An 18063-nucleotide genomic window follows, 5' to 3' on the forward strand; every position below is an offset into this window, starting at 1 on the left:
CACTGACTGCTCTTCCAGAGGTCCTGAGTTCAATTCCCAGCAACCACATGGTGGCTCACAACCATCTGTAATGGGATCCAATGCCCTCTTCTGGTGTGTCTGAAGACAACTACAGTGTACTCATATACATAAAATAAATCTTTAAAAAGAAAAAATATTCCTTTAATAAAGTACTTAAAAAATTAAAGGTCTGAGGCCTAGTACCACTGCCAAATTTGAGAAAAACCTTTTCAGAATTCACAAAAACCATTAAGTATAGAAATATAAAATATCTTATTTATTTATCCGAGGTTTAGAGCCCATGACTATCTGCCTACCCTGGAATCACTACATGTGATAGCAAAAGTACATTTTGCATTTTAAGTATTTGGTGTCACCCTCTTCCCATCTGTCTCACAAAGAGCATGGGTGTCCCCACTGTCCCTCAGGCGAGACACTGCTTATCTGTGTCCCGGGATAATTTCCCACAGGGACGCTGGAGACACCCCCAGCTTCGCTTCCCCTTCCAAGTGTGGAGTCACAGTAAAGGCACACGGGCTGGACTCAGTTTACAACCCCCGGACACCTCTGCTTCTGGTCATCTAGGGCTGAGGTGCCTCATGTTTCTTCTGGTGGTGACTCAGTCAGGAGGAACTGTTACCTGCTTCCACACACTTCTCGTCAATCTTCATGCTATCTTCTACAAAAGAACATAGACAGGGGGCTTAAAATATGCCCATATTACACGCAAAACCCTGTTGACAAAACTCAGACTACCTTTCAGTGTCACTCTTAGAACTATTGCTCACTTGGGAAGATAAGACGAATTCTGCTGCTTCGGAGAAGAATGCACTTTGTGACTGTAGAACATAAAAAGCTATGCTAGCAGCACCGGCCAGAGCTCACAGTGCCAGATGAAGTGTGCAGCCTGCTGGAAAGGGAGCGCATCAGCGGCGTCGCCCAGCGTGGATCTTGAATACTACGGTACTGACAAGATGGCAACCACTGGGGCAACAGAAGCACAACTGTTTGGGGTTGGCTGATTACTTTTTGATTGGATTTGAAGACTGGTCCTTGGGAAGAAAATGCAAAACTGATACTGACACAAACCGATAGCTTGGAAGCCATAGGTCCTAGAGCATAATTTACTCCTGGTATATGGCCAGACTGCCTTCGAAATATTTATGTTTATACCCTACGGGTGACGCAGCTGTTCATCTTTACCACAGGAAAACTTAATACAGAGACTCATCCTTGGTCAAAAGGCAAAAGCCACTTCCCTCACTGCAGCTGAGAAGAGCGACAGAGACAGGAGATGGAGACAGACAGACAGACACATGCACATGGCTGAACATAAACCAATGGGAAGGCAATCCCTGAAGGTCCCATTTAACCTCCAACACGGGGCCCTCCAGAAGGAAGCTTGAATCTCCAGACTGCCTGTTTCCAATTTCAGGCAACCATTCCCTTTTCCAGAACCTCAATTTTTTCTACACACAAGATAAGAATAATAATTTCCTTACAATGTCATGAAATTTGTATAAACACTTGATTCAAAACCCTGCTGAACTGAACTCCACTGAGGTCTTAGCCTGTGCTCTGTCAGACTCTAGAGCTGTGAATAAACATTGCGTCCCCTCCTTGATCTCTTAGATCAGAATAAACACCCTTCGTGTGCTACACATCACAGGTAGAAATAGCTTCACAGAGCTGAGCGAAGCAGAAGTGGGGTTTGAGGACTGAGGAAATTCCTAGGAGTATTTGGAGATAAGGGTGTCTTCCTGAATCCCATTCCTTACCTTCTTCCACAGACAGTGCTGGCCACAGGGAGAGAAAGGAACAGTAGTTCACATTCTGTGTCTTTCAAAAGCGCAAAGCACCAACATTGTAATTAGTGTTTTGGGAATTCATGGAGACACCTAGTGACCGCCCTTCAGAAATAAATGCATGTTCCAGAGTGGCTGGAAATGGAGAACTGCTTGCTTCTGGCAAATGCACTATCTGCCTTCTTAACACGCTCTGTAGGAGTCGTGTTCTTCTCACGTCTAAGTTAGGGCTGCATGTCTTAGGAACTCAAATCTAGGAGGGAAGGGAGGGGGAGTAGGAGAGGTGAGGGTGAGGAGGGCACGGAGCAGGGATGACAGTAAGTGCATTACAGGAAACAACTCTTTGCTGACCATGCATAATCTAACTCAGCACGGGAATTTTCAAAACCTTGATTAATTAAATGGCCTATTCCTCTTCACTAGTAGCCTGTCCATGTCCCCTGTTTCTACACAATAAGATTTAAACAGAGCAAAAAGAAACAAAGTAGCATTATCATCACATCATGCATGACAGCTAGAAGAAATGATCTAAGGTTTCAGGGCATGATGTCACTCAGCATTGCCTGAGAAAGGTGGTCGGCTAAGTCATGGCTCCAGCCTCTCTGTTCCCAGATTCAGGGCTGCGTGCCAACACTAATAGGGCCAAGCAAACAACTATCTATGTGGACTTTCCAAAATACCTAACATAAAACATATTTGAGCACACGGGTAGGTGTCACGTCAGCCTCTGTCACTCTAGATCAATAGCATCTCCACAGCCTTTGATAAATGAAACAGGAAAGTGAACTAAAGGATTCTTCCCATCTACATTGGTTAAGTATTTTTTCAAAATAACTAGGCAGGTTATGGTGTGAAAATGCTTCTGAAGAAAAGCTAAGAGAGGAAAGGTGGTATTACACTTGTTGCTGGAGCCAGGCAGACAGGCGTCCGTAACTGAGAGGTAACACAGCGTCAGGGAGTGGGCACCGCGTGGACCACTCCACTAGACCAGCCTGGGCTACCCGAGACATTGTCAAAGACAACAGACAAACAACGGCAACAAAAACCATTTGTGGTCATCGAGGGAAACAGTCTTTGGCTTGGAAAACATGGGAAATAATATTCAGGGGCACCTGCTGCTTACACACCTGTGATACTGGTGCTGCTGTCTGTGGTCTACACTGAGTCTCCTCTGTGCCCCTTCTGTCTCCGTATGTCCCCTCTCTGCCCTGCCTTAACCCCTACAGGGCCTGACAGGCTTCTGTTCGCTTCTGTCCTCTGACGTTCTCCTTTGGTCACTGTCTCCCATTGTCGGCAGCTTCATTAAGCCTTAAGTAGTTCACAAGCACTCATGGCCACGGACCCCTTCCTGACTACCATTTGAAGAGTGGTATAATGATCACGGTGAATTCCTTAAATGGTAACAGTCTCATATTTAGTCAGAAAGGCCCAGGACTGGAGCTGAGGACAGAGTCCAGTGAAAGAGTGCTTTCTGAGCATGCACCAAGCCCTTGGCTCAATCTCCAGTACAACAAAGGAAAAGAAATGGGAGCTGGAGAGATGGCTCTGCTAAGTCTGCTCTTGCAGCACTTAGAGGATCTTTATCTACTGTCCCAGGGGTTCTTCCGCCCTCTTCTGGCCTCTTGGTGCACTGCATGCATGTCGTGCACAGACATTCAAGCAGGCAAAATCCACCTCCCTCACACACACAAAATAACCCAAAGAAAATACATCTTAACATTAAAAAAGAGAGGACATGAGGAAGATTATGCATCTGTGTAGCCACAGATATCCGTCGAGGTATGGCACGCAAGAGCTGTGGGTAGGGGGTCTCGGAGGACTTGAGTTTGGGGGGAAATGACTTAAGACGTGTTTAACCCAAGGATGTATTTAACGTCTGTGCTAGCTGGTTCCTGTCAACTTGACATAAATGTAAATGTATCTGAAAAGAGGAACATTTAATTGAGAAAAATGCCTCCATCGGATTGGTAAGTACGGGGGTACTGTTATGACTGAGAATTGATGTAGGAGGACCCAGCTCAGTGTGGGTAGCACCATCCCTAGGCTGAGGTCCTGGAATGTATAAGACAGCACACTGAATAAGCCATAGGAGCCAACAGCATTCTTCCTATGCTTTAGTACCTGCCCCCAGGTTCCTGTCTGACTTCCTTCCATGACGGACCGTGATGCAGACATCTAAGCAAAATCACTTGTTTCCCTTGCTCACTTGCTTTCGGCCATGGTGTTTGTCACAGCAGCAGAAATGCTAATGGAAGAGGAAATGGATGCCTGTAGGAGGATTTCTGAGGGCTGGTTGTGGAGGAGAGCATCATGGGACAATTAGGATATTTAGGGTCCTCTCTCAGGCAGGATGCTAGCCTGAGACATGGAAGCCCCGTCTTGGGTGTGCAAGCTGAGTTTGAGGTCTCTGCACACACTCACATACGCACACTCACATCGGGTGGATTTGAGGCAGGTATGAGGCTGGTACGGCTGAGACCACCAGAATTCCCGCTGTTTCCTAGGCAGAGAGAAAGCAAAGACTGGCTGACTCGTACAGCGTGGGCTCTCCCGGGGCTGTGGCACTGGCAGTGCATTTCGGAAGAGACACAGAGGTGGGACTTTGTCATCTGACTCAGCACACCATGGGTGGCTGAGTCCACTGGGCCCGGGGCAGTGACTGTCCTGGGTCCCCCATGGTACTTCCAGGACACCCTTCCTTTCCTTAGGAGTCCCCCACTTGGGATGTTGAGCCCCATTCTTCCTGACAGTTGCCATGTTCTCAACCCTGGCTGTAATATTGGATGGTTTTATTAAGCAGGCAAATGTCCCTTCTAACACCTCCATCTCTTATCCAATGGACTTTGATTCACCCTTCCTCTGCCGCCACGCCCCAGGGCCGTGCACGCCAACTGCTGCAATCTCTCCAGGATTTTCATTTCTCAGTTCTCTGTTTCCTGGCAATACCCTCCTCTCACAATACCAATATCCTGCTTATGCTGTGATCCATGGATCTTCATGACCTCATCAACCCCTAAAGGCCTTGTTTTCTTATACAATTGCTCTCTCTGGGGGGATTGGGTCAACATATTCAGACCATAGAATGTTTAAGTTTAATTTAGTCTCACAAGCACTTTTCTACCTGACTAATATAACTCCTCTGGTCCCCTTAGTGTTTAAGAAGCTGAAAATCTATCAGTAAGTAGACACTTCGGTTTATAAACCAGAGTGTTTATGTTCTTCCATTTGCTTGTATCTTTATCACATACTCAGAGACTTGATGTCCCAAGCATTGCCTAGTGATCCCCCTGTTGCCAAAAGTGGCCTTCCTTACCTCTTCAGAAGGTGGTTAGAAGGGATTAGCCCAGCACAGATTGCAAGGTCTGAGATTTTCCGGGCCTGCCACCAGAGGGCATCACTCTGGTCCACAATCTGGAGAATATCCCCTTTCAGGAAAGGCAATCCGGCATCCATGCAGGGGATGTCAGGGTCCTCTTGGGGCCAGTAATCAATCATGGCACGAACATAAACCTGGCAGCAAGTGCAGGGCGGTACTCTCAGAAGAACGCTGTCCAAAACCAGCACGGCTTAAAACCATTGCGCTCACTCCCCTGCCTGCTGCTCTCCTCTTTCTTTACTACCCTAAGCATAAAAGAGAGTTGTTCTTCTAAACCAAATGCTGGAGGAGGAGCGTTGCTGTTGGCATCTCAGTCACAGGGCATAGAGAAATCATGCTGGAACTAGGCTGGAAGCTTCATCCCTGCTGGCTAGCACTAGAAGGTGCTAAGAAGACTGCTGGGGAAGAATTATCATCAACAGCCTTACCTTCTTGTGGACCTGTGTGTAGTAATACCAAACAAGCAAGCAAGTGAGTCTTTGGAGCACCAGTGGAAAGTCTGTTATGGCCTTAATCAACCACTTTCCCCTTGGATGCGATGCCCACTCCAGAAAGAGAGTTCACATTCAGTACTACAAACACAGTTGAAAGGCTTGTGGCTGAGGAGGTCATGGGTCCTAGTGGGAAGCTCCTGATGATGTTTTGCTAAGTGGGTATGATGTGCCTGACAAATTGCTTTCCCAATACCCATAGTAATGCTGTCAGTTCTGGCCATAGGAGTTACTGCAAAGACTTTAAGTGGTTGAAGTGTCGAGAGCAGATGATTCTGAATGAGTATGCACAAACAGGACACCAGCACCTATCAGCTCCAAAGCTCAGAGAACACTGTGGAGGAAGAGGCAGGATAATGTAGTGATGTAGGCTAGCAGAAGGACGTGGTGTACACTGACTTATACACACGATGCAGCTGGTACACTTGAGCTCACGGCCACTGTGATTACCTACACAATTGGACAGGTCAGCGCCCTGTCAGAGGACTTATGGGCCCCCCTCCCCGCTCAGGATTTAAAAACAGTCAATAGTTGAGACATTTGCTTCAGTGTATGATGAATCCCATTCATACACACACACACACACACACACACATGCAAGCATACATACATACCCACACGTGTTCACATGTGTGTGTGTACAGACACACATATGAAAGCAGAAATGGGGCTAGTTGGAAGACTAAAGGGAGTAGAACATGAGAGAGTAATGAGATGGACTTAATATGATCAAAATACAGATGTAGGTATGAAAATGTCATGATGAAACCCATTATCACAGCACTTTAAAATGTGTCGTGGAACAGAATTACTTAGTTTAGAAATATTTTTGTCCAATGTTCACTGTTTTTGACACAGCTTCTTGATTTTATGGTGGCCCACTCCCTTTACCCACTCTGCATTTCAGATCATCAGCATTGAGAAGCACCCGGAATACTGAACCCTTCAGCGGCTAGGATTGTCATACACCATACTGTTGTGTGTTCTTACTGTCGTCTGGCTGCTCACAGGCGGTGCAGAGACCGGAATCACCTTGAACATGATCGTACCACACGACATAGCCTAGAGGACAGCAAAGAGGAAGAGTGGTGAAGCATGGACTCCACCATGCATTAGACAAGGTAACATCTCAGTGTATCCAGCCCTGAGCTCCAAGGTGCAGGAGACAGAGTAACATTCTACCCAAGCTCAGTTTTCTACTAAACACAGGAGGGATGCGTGCGTGCGTGCGTGCGTGCGTGCGTGCGTGCGTGCGTGCGTGCGTGCGTGCGTGCGTGCGTGTAGGGGAGGTGCTTGGGAAGGGATGCTTCCCAGCTTGGGCCGGAACTCCTGGAGGTTAATGAGGAAGCTCTTTGGGTTTCAGCAGCAGACAAGTCTGGGACCTGAGATGGGAAGCTGATGTGAGGGACTTAAACACCGTCACATGACAGCACGTACCACAGGCACGGCATCCCACTACATCACTAACAAAAAGCACAAGTAAGACAGTTACCAGAATATGGATCACTTGCTCAGGGTCCAGACCCTCTACGGGAACTCCATTAACTTCCACCAGTTTATCTCCAGCATAGAGCAACCCTACATTACAAGAACACAAACAGAGGAAGGACCAAAGAAATAAAACAGAAGCCACTATTCCAGTGTCCACTAGCTCATGACCCCAAGCATGTTTCAAAGTTTTAAATTAAAAAACAAAACTGTTTACCTCAACTTATGCCACCATAACTGTCTGTGAGCACTGTATTCTCTACCTCTTTGCCAACACCAACAGTGATCTGTTTGTTTTGCTACTCTGGAGTTGTAAAATGGAACCAAAATACTAGCCAGAAGAACTCTAAAGGGAGAGTTTGGGCCACAGGCGGAAGGCAGATGCTCCAATGCTGTAAGGAATAGGGGCTGTCCAGGTGGTCGGCTGTCTCTACCACTGTTTAAGTTTTAGCAGCTGTGTTTGGCGTTTCCTATACACTCAGGTAATATTTAATTCCTTCTCAGATCTCTGACGAAGTTGAAGACTAGTTATAGTCTCGCAAGTAAACTTAAGTTATTTAACGTTAAAGACATAGAGTGGAAAGCATGGTTTTCAGACGGTGTTACAGGCTAAAATCAAACATAATTCTGGTATAGAATCCTAAACTCTTTAAGTTAGGAACAATGGTACAGTACTTTTATCTAGTTGACAAATATGACAGACTGGATGTTAAATGTATGTTATACTCTGATTTACATCATTGTTGTGGTGGTACTCTATGTGTGAGAAAAGAGTTTTTTGTTTTGTTTTGTTTTGAATTCGGACAGAAAAAGTGAGATGTTGGAGGTTGGTTCTAATGCTTTGATTCAATTGGGAATCTGTGTGTCCAGACGCTCAAGGTCCTTGTCCCAATTGTTTTTTGATTGATCAATAAAGATGCCAGCAGCTAACAGCTGGGCAAAGGGAGGAAGGGCGGGACCCTTGGGTTGGGCAGGCTGGGATGCAGTGGGAAGGAGGATCCATGATGCTGTGGGAGACAGAAGAGATTTAGAGCTGCAGGAGAGAATGCCTACAGCCATGTGAGAATCCGGGTGAGTGGTGGCCACCTTCCCATTGAGCCTCAGGTAGCATGGGGAAGGTTTAGGAGTGCCTAGCCTCTGAGGTAGCCAAGGCATTTCAAAATTAAGCTTCGGCAGGTGTGTGTGTGTGTGTGTGTGTGTGTGTGTGTGTGTGTGTGTCTTTCATTCGCAGATCTAAAGGTTCCCTGGAGGGGTGGCTGGAGGTCTGACTCCGCTGGGAGCAAACTCTCCACTACATTCCAACCTTGTGTTTGATGAATTTTGCTTGTGTGCTTCTTATGCTTTTCCTTTTGTTTTTGTTTTTTTAAATTTATTCCAGTTTATTTTCTTTATTTGCCTGTTTGCTTTCTGAAGAAAGAGATAAAGAGGCATGGAGTTGGATGGGCGCAGATTCGGGGAAGGATCTGGGAGGAGATGGGGGAAAACTGTGGTCAGAATATACTGTGTGAAAAAACCATTTTCAATTTAAAAAGAAAGAAAGCAATATCTTGATCTATTACTACATGTTGTGCACATGAATTCTATTTTCACACTGAAATTTGTTAATGTATACGATTACTGTGCGTTGATGCTTTTAAAAGCCTTGAGAGATACAAGAGAGATGGGAGGTTTCAGAGAGCAGAGACAACAGCAGGATGAGCATCTGGAGAAACATCGAGGAGAGGGATGGCCCATCAGGGAAGAGCCAGGGAGGAGAGGAGGCCGAAGGCCTGGGGCCTTGCAGTGAGGGCCTCCTTGGGATTTTCCACTGGGTGTCAGGGTGCCGCATGCAGGAGTCAGGGGGCTGTGGGAAGCAGGGGCACGGGGCAGGTGTGGATGCAGCTGATGTCATGGAGGGTGGAAGCACAAATGAGAAGCTGCTCACGAGGAACAGAGCTCCGCCATTTTGGAAGCAGAAGAGGCCGGGTCCTTCCTTCCATCTGTAAAATGTCATGACAATGCTTGCTTTGTTTGGTAGCCTTAAGGATGTTAACAAGAATGTATCCTCATGGGGCCTAGCATGTAGGCTCTGGACCAGGGTGCTGGCATCCCTTGAAACGATTGTTCCTTGTTTCTTTATTGCTTTGGCCAAGCAGGAGCATCTGAGTGCCCTGACCTAAGTGGAGAAAGGAACTTCTCTGCTCCTGGAAGAAAAGCTGCAGCCATCATGTTCCCTGTGTCTCGCTTACCCCTGCCTGAAACCCCAGCTTACCGCTCCTCTCCACCAGCCCACCGTGGATGACTCTGGCCACCAGGATATCCCCTGTTATCTCGTGACGCTTGATGGTAGCTCCCTGGAGAGAGAACACAGTAGGGCATCAGTTAGTTCTTACTTGCCTTCCATTAGTACAAGAGAAGAATGTGGGCTAGTGTATTAGAATTGAGTAAAATGCACAAAGGCCAAATAAAACATGAGGTACAGATGTCTCACTCGTTTTCACCAAAAAGAGTTTATATCTTGTCTTCTCATAAAAAAAAGACACTAAATAGAAGCCTTTGCATCGTGAGAACATTATGAACTGAGTGAGTTTGAACCACAGGCAAAGTTTTATGGGCTCTCACGCCACCACCCGCTCTCCGTGTGACTGAGATGAAATGGCCATTCAAGCACCTATTAGCTATCACTTACATCACAACGAACCCTGGTGTAACCATAAACAAAAGACGAAATGATTTTCTCACCAGGGGCTGTTGGTTTTTCACCAGACAGACAGTCCTCATTGCTTCTTCACTGTCGGGGATATTGTCTGGCAGTGGAGGGAGAAGGGGTTCAAAGTCTTTCTGAGCCACTGTGTCATGGGCCCTCAGCAAAGCCTAGGGACAGAAGACAGAGGTGAGCAAATGTCTTGTGCAGCACCCATGCATCTCCAAGTGGTGACTGGATTCTGTGTAAGACATAACTGTGGACGCCTACACGCCAGCCTCAGCTCTAAGCAGGCTCACTCACACTCACTTTCTGAGATAGGGATAGTTGTTGTCCCTTTTTTATAGACAAGGAAACATAGAGGTTAAAATATAGATGGGACACAGAGGTTTAAAAGTACTCAGTAATCTCTTTTAGGGACTGGAGAGATGGCTCAGAGTTCCAGAGATTAAAAAAGATCCGGCTGCTCAGAATCCAGTGCACCTGGACTCTGTTCCCAGCACCCACAGTGAGCAGGTGCTGGGGATCTGATGCCTTCCTCTGACACCGTGTTCAATATTCAAAGCCTTCCCCGCATGAGAGAAAGCATGGAGATTATTTATCTGTAACCAGATGCTACCCTGGATGCTACCCAGAGTTCAAGAGGGATCGTATCTCTTTAGGAGCACAAGACACCGAGAAGGTTCTGGGTGCCTCCTGATGCATGTGGCAGCACCTGCTGTGTGATTAGTCAATAACCTGTGAGCCCCAAATCTTCAAGGGAAATCTGTTCATGTACAAAAACAGAATATACATCCAGAGACAATGTTTTCCATCACTTTTATTTACTCTTCCTCACTCTGTCTCTGATAAAACTTTGTCCATTTTAGCAGGTGCTTACCTTGCAGTGCGGAGCCTGGAGGACTTGCCTTAGCTCTTGGATCTCAGGGGAACTGGAGGCTTTGGGTAACAGCTCCAAGACCTGACACATGATGGAAAAATATACAGCATAAAGTATTTTTAAGCCATGTGGCTCATGCCCGTAATTCTAGCCCTCGAGAGGCTGGGAAGTGGGGATTACCAAGTTTGAGGCTAGCTTGGCTACAAAGTGAGTTACAGACCACCCTTGGCCTGCAGGGGAGAATCTGTTTCCAAAAACCGAAGTGAAATAAAATAAAATACTTAAAATCTTCGCTGCCTGGGGCTGGAGCGATGGCGCAGGGTTATGAGAACTTGCTGCTCTTTTAGAGGACCCACATCTGGTGGACCCACGTAGGTGGGTCACAGCTGCCTGCTATGTAAATGCAGCTGGTCCCGGGAGGGAACCAGCACATATATAACATACACTTAACCTTTATCCCACAGCCAGCATCACACAGGTTGAAAAGTGGATGCTCCAACGTGATGTTGACTAAGAGATAGATGTAGTTTCCTTTTCTGTCTCCAGACACAGGGCCTGGTATGTTTCCTTAGCTATTAAACTTTACCACAGCAGGCAGAGCCAAGCTCAAGGCAGATGAAAACCCTAACAGTCTTTGTAACAAGGTCCAGACCTGTCATTGACTGAGACAGGAAAGGCTAGGAGAGGCATAAGTTAAGGGGACATGTTGAGGACAAGCTAAGTTTGAGGTGCCCGTACAAATTTGAGTAAGAGGAGGAAGTTGGCTAGCAGAGACTGGAATCCAAACAGGATCCATGTTAGGAACTAGAGAATCATTGTTGCAGAGTCACTGTGTTGACCTAAGGTCAGTTAAATGCCAAAGGGGCAAAGGGAGAGACAATCATGTGGTAAAACTGTGTTCATGCACGCCTATGTATGTACATGAGTGTGTTAATTTTGGAAGACAAGTTTCTTTATATATTTTTTATTTTTAATTAATTTTTATTTATATGAGTACACTGTAACTGTCTTCAGACACACCAGAAGAGGACACTGGATCCCATTACAGATGGCTGTGAGCCACCATGTCATTGCTGGGATTTGAACTTAGGACCTCTGGAAGAGCAGCCAGAGCTCTTAACCACTGAACTATCTCTCCAGCCCCAAGTTTCTTTATATTAAGTTCAATTAAGAACTCTTATTAAGGGCTGGAGAGATAACTGGTGTGTTCAAAGATAGCTACAGTACACTCATACATAAAATAAATAAATAATTTTTTAAAAGAGAGAGAACTTTTATTAAAATGCATATTCATTGACCAAGTTTTCCCAACAGAAACTTCTATTCATTTAAACAAACTGTACAGGTCAGAGGACATCAGCAAGGGCTCTATGACTCCTGGATAGAACTACCTTACCTCACAGGATAAGATCTGTGCATGAGTTGTAGCAGGAACTAGCTTCTTCTCTTTAAACTTCTGGAGGCAGTCATAGACCTGCAGAAGAGTAAAAAGGGCAAGTGATGGAAGACGTGGTCAGGAGCATTTTAAAGTAAAAGCTTTCAAAGGAAGAAGCAGCCTAAGGCAGCCATGCAGACAACCGAACAAGCGGCACTGTGTGACTCTAGGCAGAGTGACGTCCCCCCCCCCCCCCTCCGAGGGCCCAAGGCTTCAGAAGTGTCACTTCTGGCTGCTACCAGGAGAAGAACAGCCCTAGAGCAATTTCATTAATGAAAAGTGTGCACATTTCCCTCTTTTTAAAGTGAGGGAAATAAAGGAAAGATTCCTGGGACCGACCCCAGCAGGGATCTATACACAGTGTACACGAGGGCTTCTCAAGGGAGAGTCTATGGAGTAGAGACCCCTGTGCTGGGCAACTGTGCAGGGCATGAATTCTGCGGCTTACAACCCACCAAGGGTCCTGAACAAGAAGCCAGATATTCAAAACGTGCTCATCCGCACTCTGCTCTGGCCTTTGAAGCTGCTCCTTCCTTCCTCAGGCAATTCTCCAGAGCCAGTTTAATTCCAGCTTCATTCCTCCCTATCCCTGGGGATCGTTCTTGTACAGGATGAAGTCAGGCTAAGTAAGCAAGGCTTGCTTTGCTTGTCTTCACAGTGCTGCCCCTCATCTTATCTGGGGAATCAGATTTCTCTTACAGATGGAGAAAGGAGGTCCAAGAGGCACTTTAGCCTTTCCCATCTATATCTGTGATACGTGAGCTTCCTGTTGTACTGTAGGGCTGGTACTCAAGTATGTGGACGTGATCTATGCTGATTGATGGCTGAAGGGAGCGAGCGCTAAGTAAAAGAACCCCTTGAGCATTTATAATGAGAGTAAAACTCCCTGGCACCGGGAAGGTGTTGGAAGCGGGTGGAGTGTAGGCTGCAAGGGCTAGCTAGGTATAATCTACATCCTGAGTTCCAGGCTAGCCAGGGATAAACATGAGACTCTGGGTCAAGAGCTGTAAAACAAGTGATGTGTCCTTGGTCATGCAGAAGATGTTACCACTTCAATTCTATAGAATGTAATATTAGCATACACCATAAAGTTGACCATATTTCATGCTTAATTAGAAGAAACACTCACATTCCCAAAAATAACTTCAAATGGGTTTTTCTTAAGAACACTTTTTCAGGAAATCTACTTTATATGGTGCACATAATTTTAATCAAACTAAAGGGATTCTATCAGGGTAAGGAAATTGTGAGTTCCAACCAAAACTATGGGTGTTTTACTTAATGATTTTAACAAAAGACAAATGATGTTTTGTTATATTTTTTTTGTTTTGTCTTGTTTTTAGAGACAGGGTTTCACTCTCTATCCCTGACTTGCCTGAAACTTACTACGCAGACAAGGCTGACTTAGAAACACACCTGCTTCTGCCTCCCAAGTGCTGGGATTAAAGGCAAATACACCATTCCCAGCCAGGAGTGACTTTTTATAAAAGCATTATTTGTCCAGAGTTGTTGGCCTTAAGGCAAAGGATTGTGGGGCCATGGCGGATATAGTGGTCAATGTGGTGACTTATTTGTGATCGTAGGGGCCTCGGAAACCAGTTGGGGGCAAAAAGAAAGGAGCAGACATAGTTTTTCATTCTTAAATGTTTCCAAAGTGAACAGGGGTATGCCCTTGTATGTTTGTCTCTGTCTCTCTGAATGTATGTGTGTTTGTCTGTCTCTGTCTTTCTGTGTCTGTGTATGTGTGCACATGTGTGCTTCACTGATTCCAGGCTGTCTTCGAATTGACCTTGCAGCCATAAATGACTTGAACATCTGATTATCCTGCCTCTGTCTCCTAAGTACTGGGATTGTAGGTGTGCACCATCTCACCTGGGTGAGTGGTTTGAATGAGAATAGCTCTCGTAGGATATTGGAAATGTAGTCACTAGGGAGTGGTATTCTTTGGGAAGGATTAGAAGGTGTAACTTTGTTGGAGTGGGTGTGGCCTTGTTGGAGGAAGTGTGTTACTGGGGTGGGCTTTGAGGTTTCAAAATCCCATGGCACACCCAGTGTCTCCCTCTCTGCCAGCTGCCTTCAGATCAGGATATAAAACTCTCAGCTCCTGCTCCAGTAACATAGCTGTCGTCTCCCGTCATGAAGATCCTGGACTAACCCTCTAGAACTGTAAGCAAACACCCAGTCTGCTGCTTTGTAAGAGTTGCCTTTCTCGGGGCTGGGGATTTAGCTCAGTGGTAGAGCGCTTACCTAGGAAGCACAAGGCCCTGGGTTCGGTCCCCAGCTCCGAAAAAAAGAACCAAAAAAAAAAAAAAAAAAAAAAAAAAAAGAGTTGCCTTTCTCATGGTGTCTCTTCACAATAGAGCGATAGCTAGCACACCAGTTTCACAGTGATGGGGTCTAACCTACAACTTTGTGCACGTCAGGTAGGCACTTCACAGAGCTCCCTGTACCACCAAAGTGATCCCAGACAGAACAGAGAAGAGTCATCCCATTGCAGTGCTGGGCCACCCCATTACTCTCTGGAGAAGGAGATCAATGATGATGAGGCCGAAAAAGAGAAAGGAGAGAAAGATAAGGACAATGGGAAAAGACCTAAGCTTGAAGATGCGGGATCAACAAGGTGTCACCAGCAAAGATAAAGAGAAGACTAAGGACAAATGCATTGATCAGAAAACGGAACAAGGCAAAGCCCATTTGGACCAGAAACAGAGCTGATGTCACTCAAGAGGAATATGAGGAATTCTGTAAGAGCCTCAACAATGACTGAGAAGACACTTAGCAGCCAAGTGCTTCTCTGTAGGCTAGTTGGAATATGCGACATTGCTATTTATCCGTTGGCTAGTTGCTCACTTTGACCTGTTCACAGCCATGATAAAGTGATAGCCAAGTATCTCAGCCTCATCTATGGCATGATTAATTCTGATGACCTGCCCTTTATCATCTACAAAAATTGCTCCAGCATAGCAAAGTCTTCAAAGCCATCCAGTTCTTGAAGCTGGAAGAAAACCCACAAGTTTTATGGGTATTCTCTAAGAACCTAAAGCTTGGAGTCCATGAATGATCCACCCACCAGCAGTGCTTCTTTGAGCTACTGAGCTGCCATACCCTCTTAGCCTGGAGAAGAGATGGCTTCCATGACAGGGTGCATGTTTGACATGAGGAGACACAGAGTCTGTCTACTCCATCACTGGTGAGAGCAAAGAATGAGAGGCCAACTCCACCTTCATTGAGAAGGTAGGGAAGAGGTCTTTGAGCCTGTTACCAGTTTGACAGCTCCAGCTGCTGATGAGAAGAGCCTGGACTCCTGAACAGAGATGTTCTGGAGCTAACAGGAAGAAAGTGGAGGGCAGTAAATCAAGTTTTGAGAATCTCTGCAAGATCATGAAGGAGATCTCAGAGAAGAAAGTGGAGAATGTGACGATCTCCAATAGGTATGTGTCCTCACCCTGCTATATTGTGGTGAGCACAGTAACTAGACAGAAAGGCCCAAGTACTGTGAGACAACTCTTCTGGGGGCTATACCATGAGCCAAACAGCACTTGTAAATCAACCCAGACCCCCCAGTTGTGAAGACCCTGCCGCAGGACCTGGTGGTGATGCTGTTAAAAGCTGCATTCCTCCTTTCTGGCTTCTCACTTGAGAATCTTGAGATCCACCCTATCCATGATCATGGTGGGCCTGGGCACTGATGAAGATGGGTGACAATGGAGGAGTCCAGTTCCTGTTCCTGATGATGTTGAGAACACATCTCATGTGCAAGCAGTTTAGAGTTCCCCCTGGAAACCCTGTGACCTATGCACAGTTTTTCCTATGGCTCCACAAGCAGCCATGATTGGCCTTGGTTCATCTGGCTCTCTGTTGCTGTTTTCCTCTCTCCTGTTCTTTTATAGGAAGACAGGAAGTCCTCCCCACCCTGACAGTAAAGTTTGATGTGCTGAGTTGGGCTTTTATGGAAGTTTTTTTTCTCAAATTAAAAGAATGCAAAAGGGGTTGGGGATTTAGCTCAGTGGTAGAGCGCTTGCCTAGCAAGTGCAAGGCCCTGGGTTCGGTCCCCAGCTCTGAAAAAAATAAAAAAAATAAAAAATAAATAAATAAAAGAATGCAAAATAAAGAAGATACAATTTTATTTTTAAAAGCAAACAAATAAACCAACAGTTTTTGGCATGCTTTTATAGCAACCTGAATAGTCCAAGACACTGGACTATTTTGCTAGCCAGAGTGAGGAAAGACTTTAAGCACTCACTTTTAGCAGAGCCTGTAGCCACGGTGAATGGAGGAGGTCATATAAGAGACACAGACCATGCACATCCCGGCTGTAGAAAAGACTCAGTTCCTGCAGTAGGAGCCTCAGGATCCCAGAGAGACCTAGAAAAGGTCAGAGGCCAGCTGGCGGGTAAGGTCAGCAAGGAAGATGTGACTGGGGCTTCTGGGACTGCTGAGCTTACCAGGCATTCCGTATGAGGGGACAACACAGGATTTAAGGCACAGGGGTGGCTCCACACCCTGCCCATTATTTATTTATTTCAGAAGACTGTGTGACTCTGTGAGAAAAAAAATTTTTTTTGTAGACTGCAAATGAGCTAGCTTTCTCACGGGGCTGTGACTAACAAACAGGAGATACCAGAATAACGCAATGGTTCCCTCTTCCACCTTACCAGATGGGAACTTGTCCCTAAACCATCAGGTGTGTTCAGGACCTTCTTTCTCCAACTCAAACACAGTTAGTTTTGTTCACCTTTTTAAAAAAAAGATTTATTTTATTTATATAAGTACACTGTCACTGTCCTCAGACACACCAGAAGAGGGCATCGGATCCCACTACAGATGGTTGTGAGCCACCATGTGGTTGCTGGGATTTGAACTCAGGACCTCTGGAAGAGCAGCCAGTGCTCTTAACCGCTGAGCCATCTCTCCAGCCCCCATTGTTCACCCTTTCTAAAAACACTTATTGAAAGTGTTACTGAAAATCTCCCCCATTAGACTTTAAAATTTTAAAGTTACGCTGCATTATTTATTTGTGTGGGGCTAGGGACATGCAGGCCACAGCCATTCGGGTGAAGGTCAGAGGACAGCTTGTAGGAGCTAGATCTCGCCTTTGGCCACGTGGATCCCAGGGAGAGAGTTCATGTTGTAAGTCTTGGCAGCAAACGTTTTTACCCACTGAGCCATCTGGCCAGCTCTTCTATTAGATTTTCATTTGTTCATTCATTCATTCATTCATTCATTCATTCATGCATTCATTCACTTATTTACCTAGTTTCTGGAGGTCAGAGGACAATCTGAGGGAGCTGATTCTCTCCTAACTCAGGTCACCAGCTCTAATGATACACATCCTCACTCACTGAACATTCTTGCCATTTCCTCATGAAACTTCCTGGTAGAAATAACAATATTCTACTGAGTAAAGGAACTACATATACAGTAAAGCCTTGACTTTTTTCATTATAAAAGACGTCTCCTTTAAATGTTACTCTGGATGCGAACAAGTTGTGTAGTTCTGAGTTTGATAGAAAGCAGTGTGGCCTGGTGGGGCTATGTCTCCCTTGCACTGACAGTTGCTTTCAGAACTATCAACACTAAAGCTAAGGGTAAAGGTGCAGGGATCATATGCCATGTACCTGATCATGTATGTATTCAGGTATTATGGAAAGTCTCTTCCAGTCTAGACAAAGTACTTTGGAAACACATACCGTTCTCAGGATTGGGTGCTGTGGAAAGAGCCCTGTCCTCGTCGGTCAGCTCTGCTCCTCTGTCAGACTGCCTCATCCTCCCTGCTGGAGCTTGGGAAGGAAAGTTAGGAATAAGACGCAGATTGACAAATGGCAGTATCGTTACTTGGCCACACCAGCCAGTGTTCAGCATACTGGAGAATATTTTCAACAATTATTCTGCAAGCCTAGCCCTA

General features: G+C 45.7%; 1 protein-coding gene across 2 annotated transcripts in view; it reads right to left on the reverse strand.

Moving 5' to 3' along the window:
• The window catches only part of Mpp4 (MAGUK p55 scaffold protein 4), a 39184-nt gene extending 21260 nt beyond the window's left edge, over positions 1-17924 (reverse strand). Inside the window, exons 1-12 of one of the 2 annotated variants that reach the window (NM_021265.3) lie at positions 17849-17924; positions 16402-16523; positions 12120-12197; positions 10724-10804; positions 9882-10013; positions 9412-9493; positions 7165-7250; positions 6663-6734; positions 5119-5315; positions 4241-4305; positions 1779-1796; positions 641-679 (exon numbers count right to left, since the gene is read on the reverse strand). In NM_021265.3, coding sequence (NP_067088.2) covers positions 641-679; positions 1779-1796; positions 4241-4305; positions 5119-5315; positions 6663-6734; positions 7165-7250; positions 9412-9493; positions 9882-10013; positions 10724-10804; positions 12120-12197; positions 16402-16523; positions 17849-17924 — 1048 coding nt within the window. Of the gene's footprint in view, positions 1-640; positions 680-1778; positions 1797-4240; positions 4306-5118; positions 5316-6662; positions 6735-7164; positions 7251-9411; positions 9494-9881; positions 10014-10723; positions 10805-12119; positions 12198-16401; positions 16524-17848 lie in introns of those variants that run through there. The other variant, XM_063267659.1, reaches the window with a different exon arrangement.
• Positions 17925-18063: the final 139 nt, after the last annotated feature.

This window comes from Rattus norvegicus, chromosome 9 (assembly GCF_036323735.1).
Source record: "Rattus norvegicus strain BN/NHsdMcwi chromosome 9, GRCr8, whole genome shotgun sequence".
In the NCBI taxonomy this organism is placed as follows: domain Eukaryota; kingdom Metazoa; phylum Chordata; class Mammalia; order Rodentia; family Muridae; genus Rattus; species Rattus norvegicus.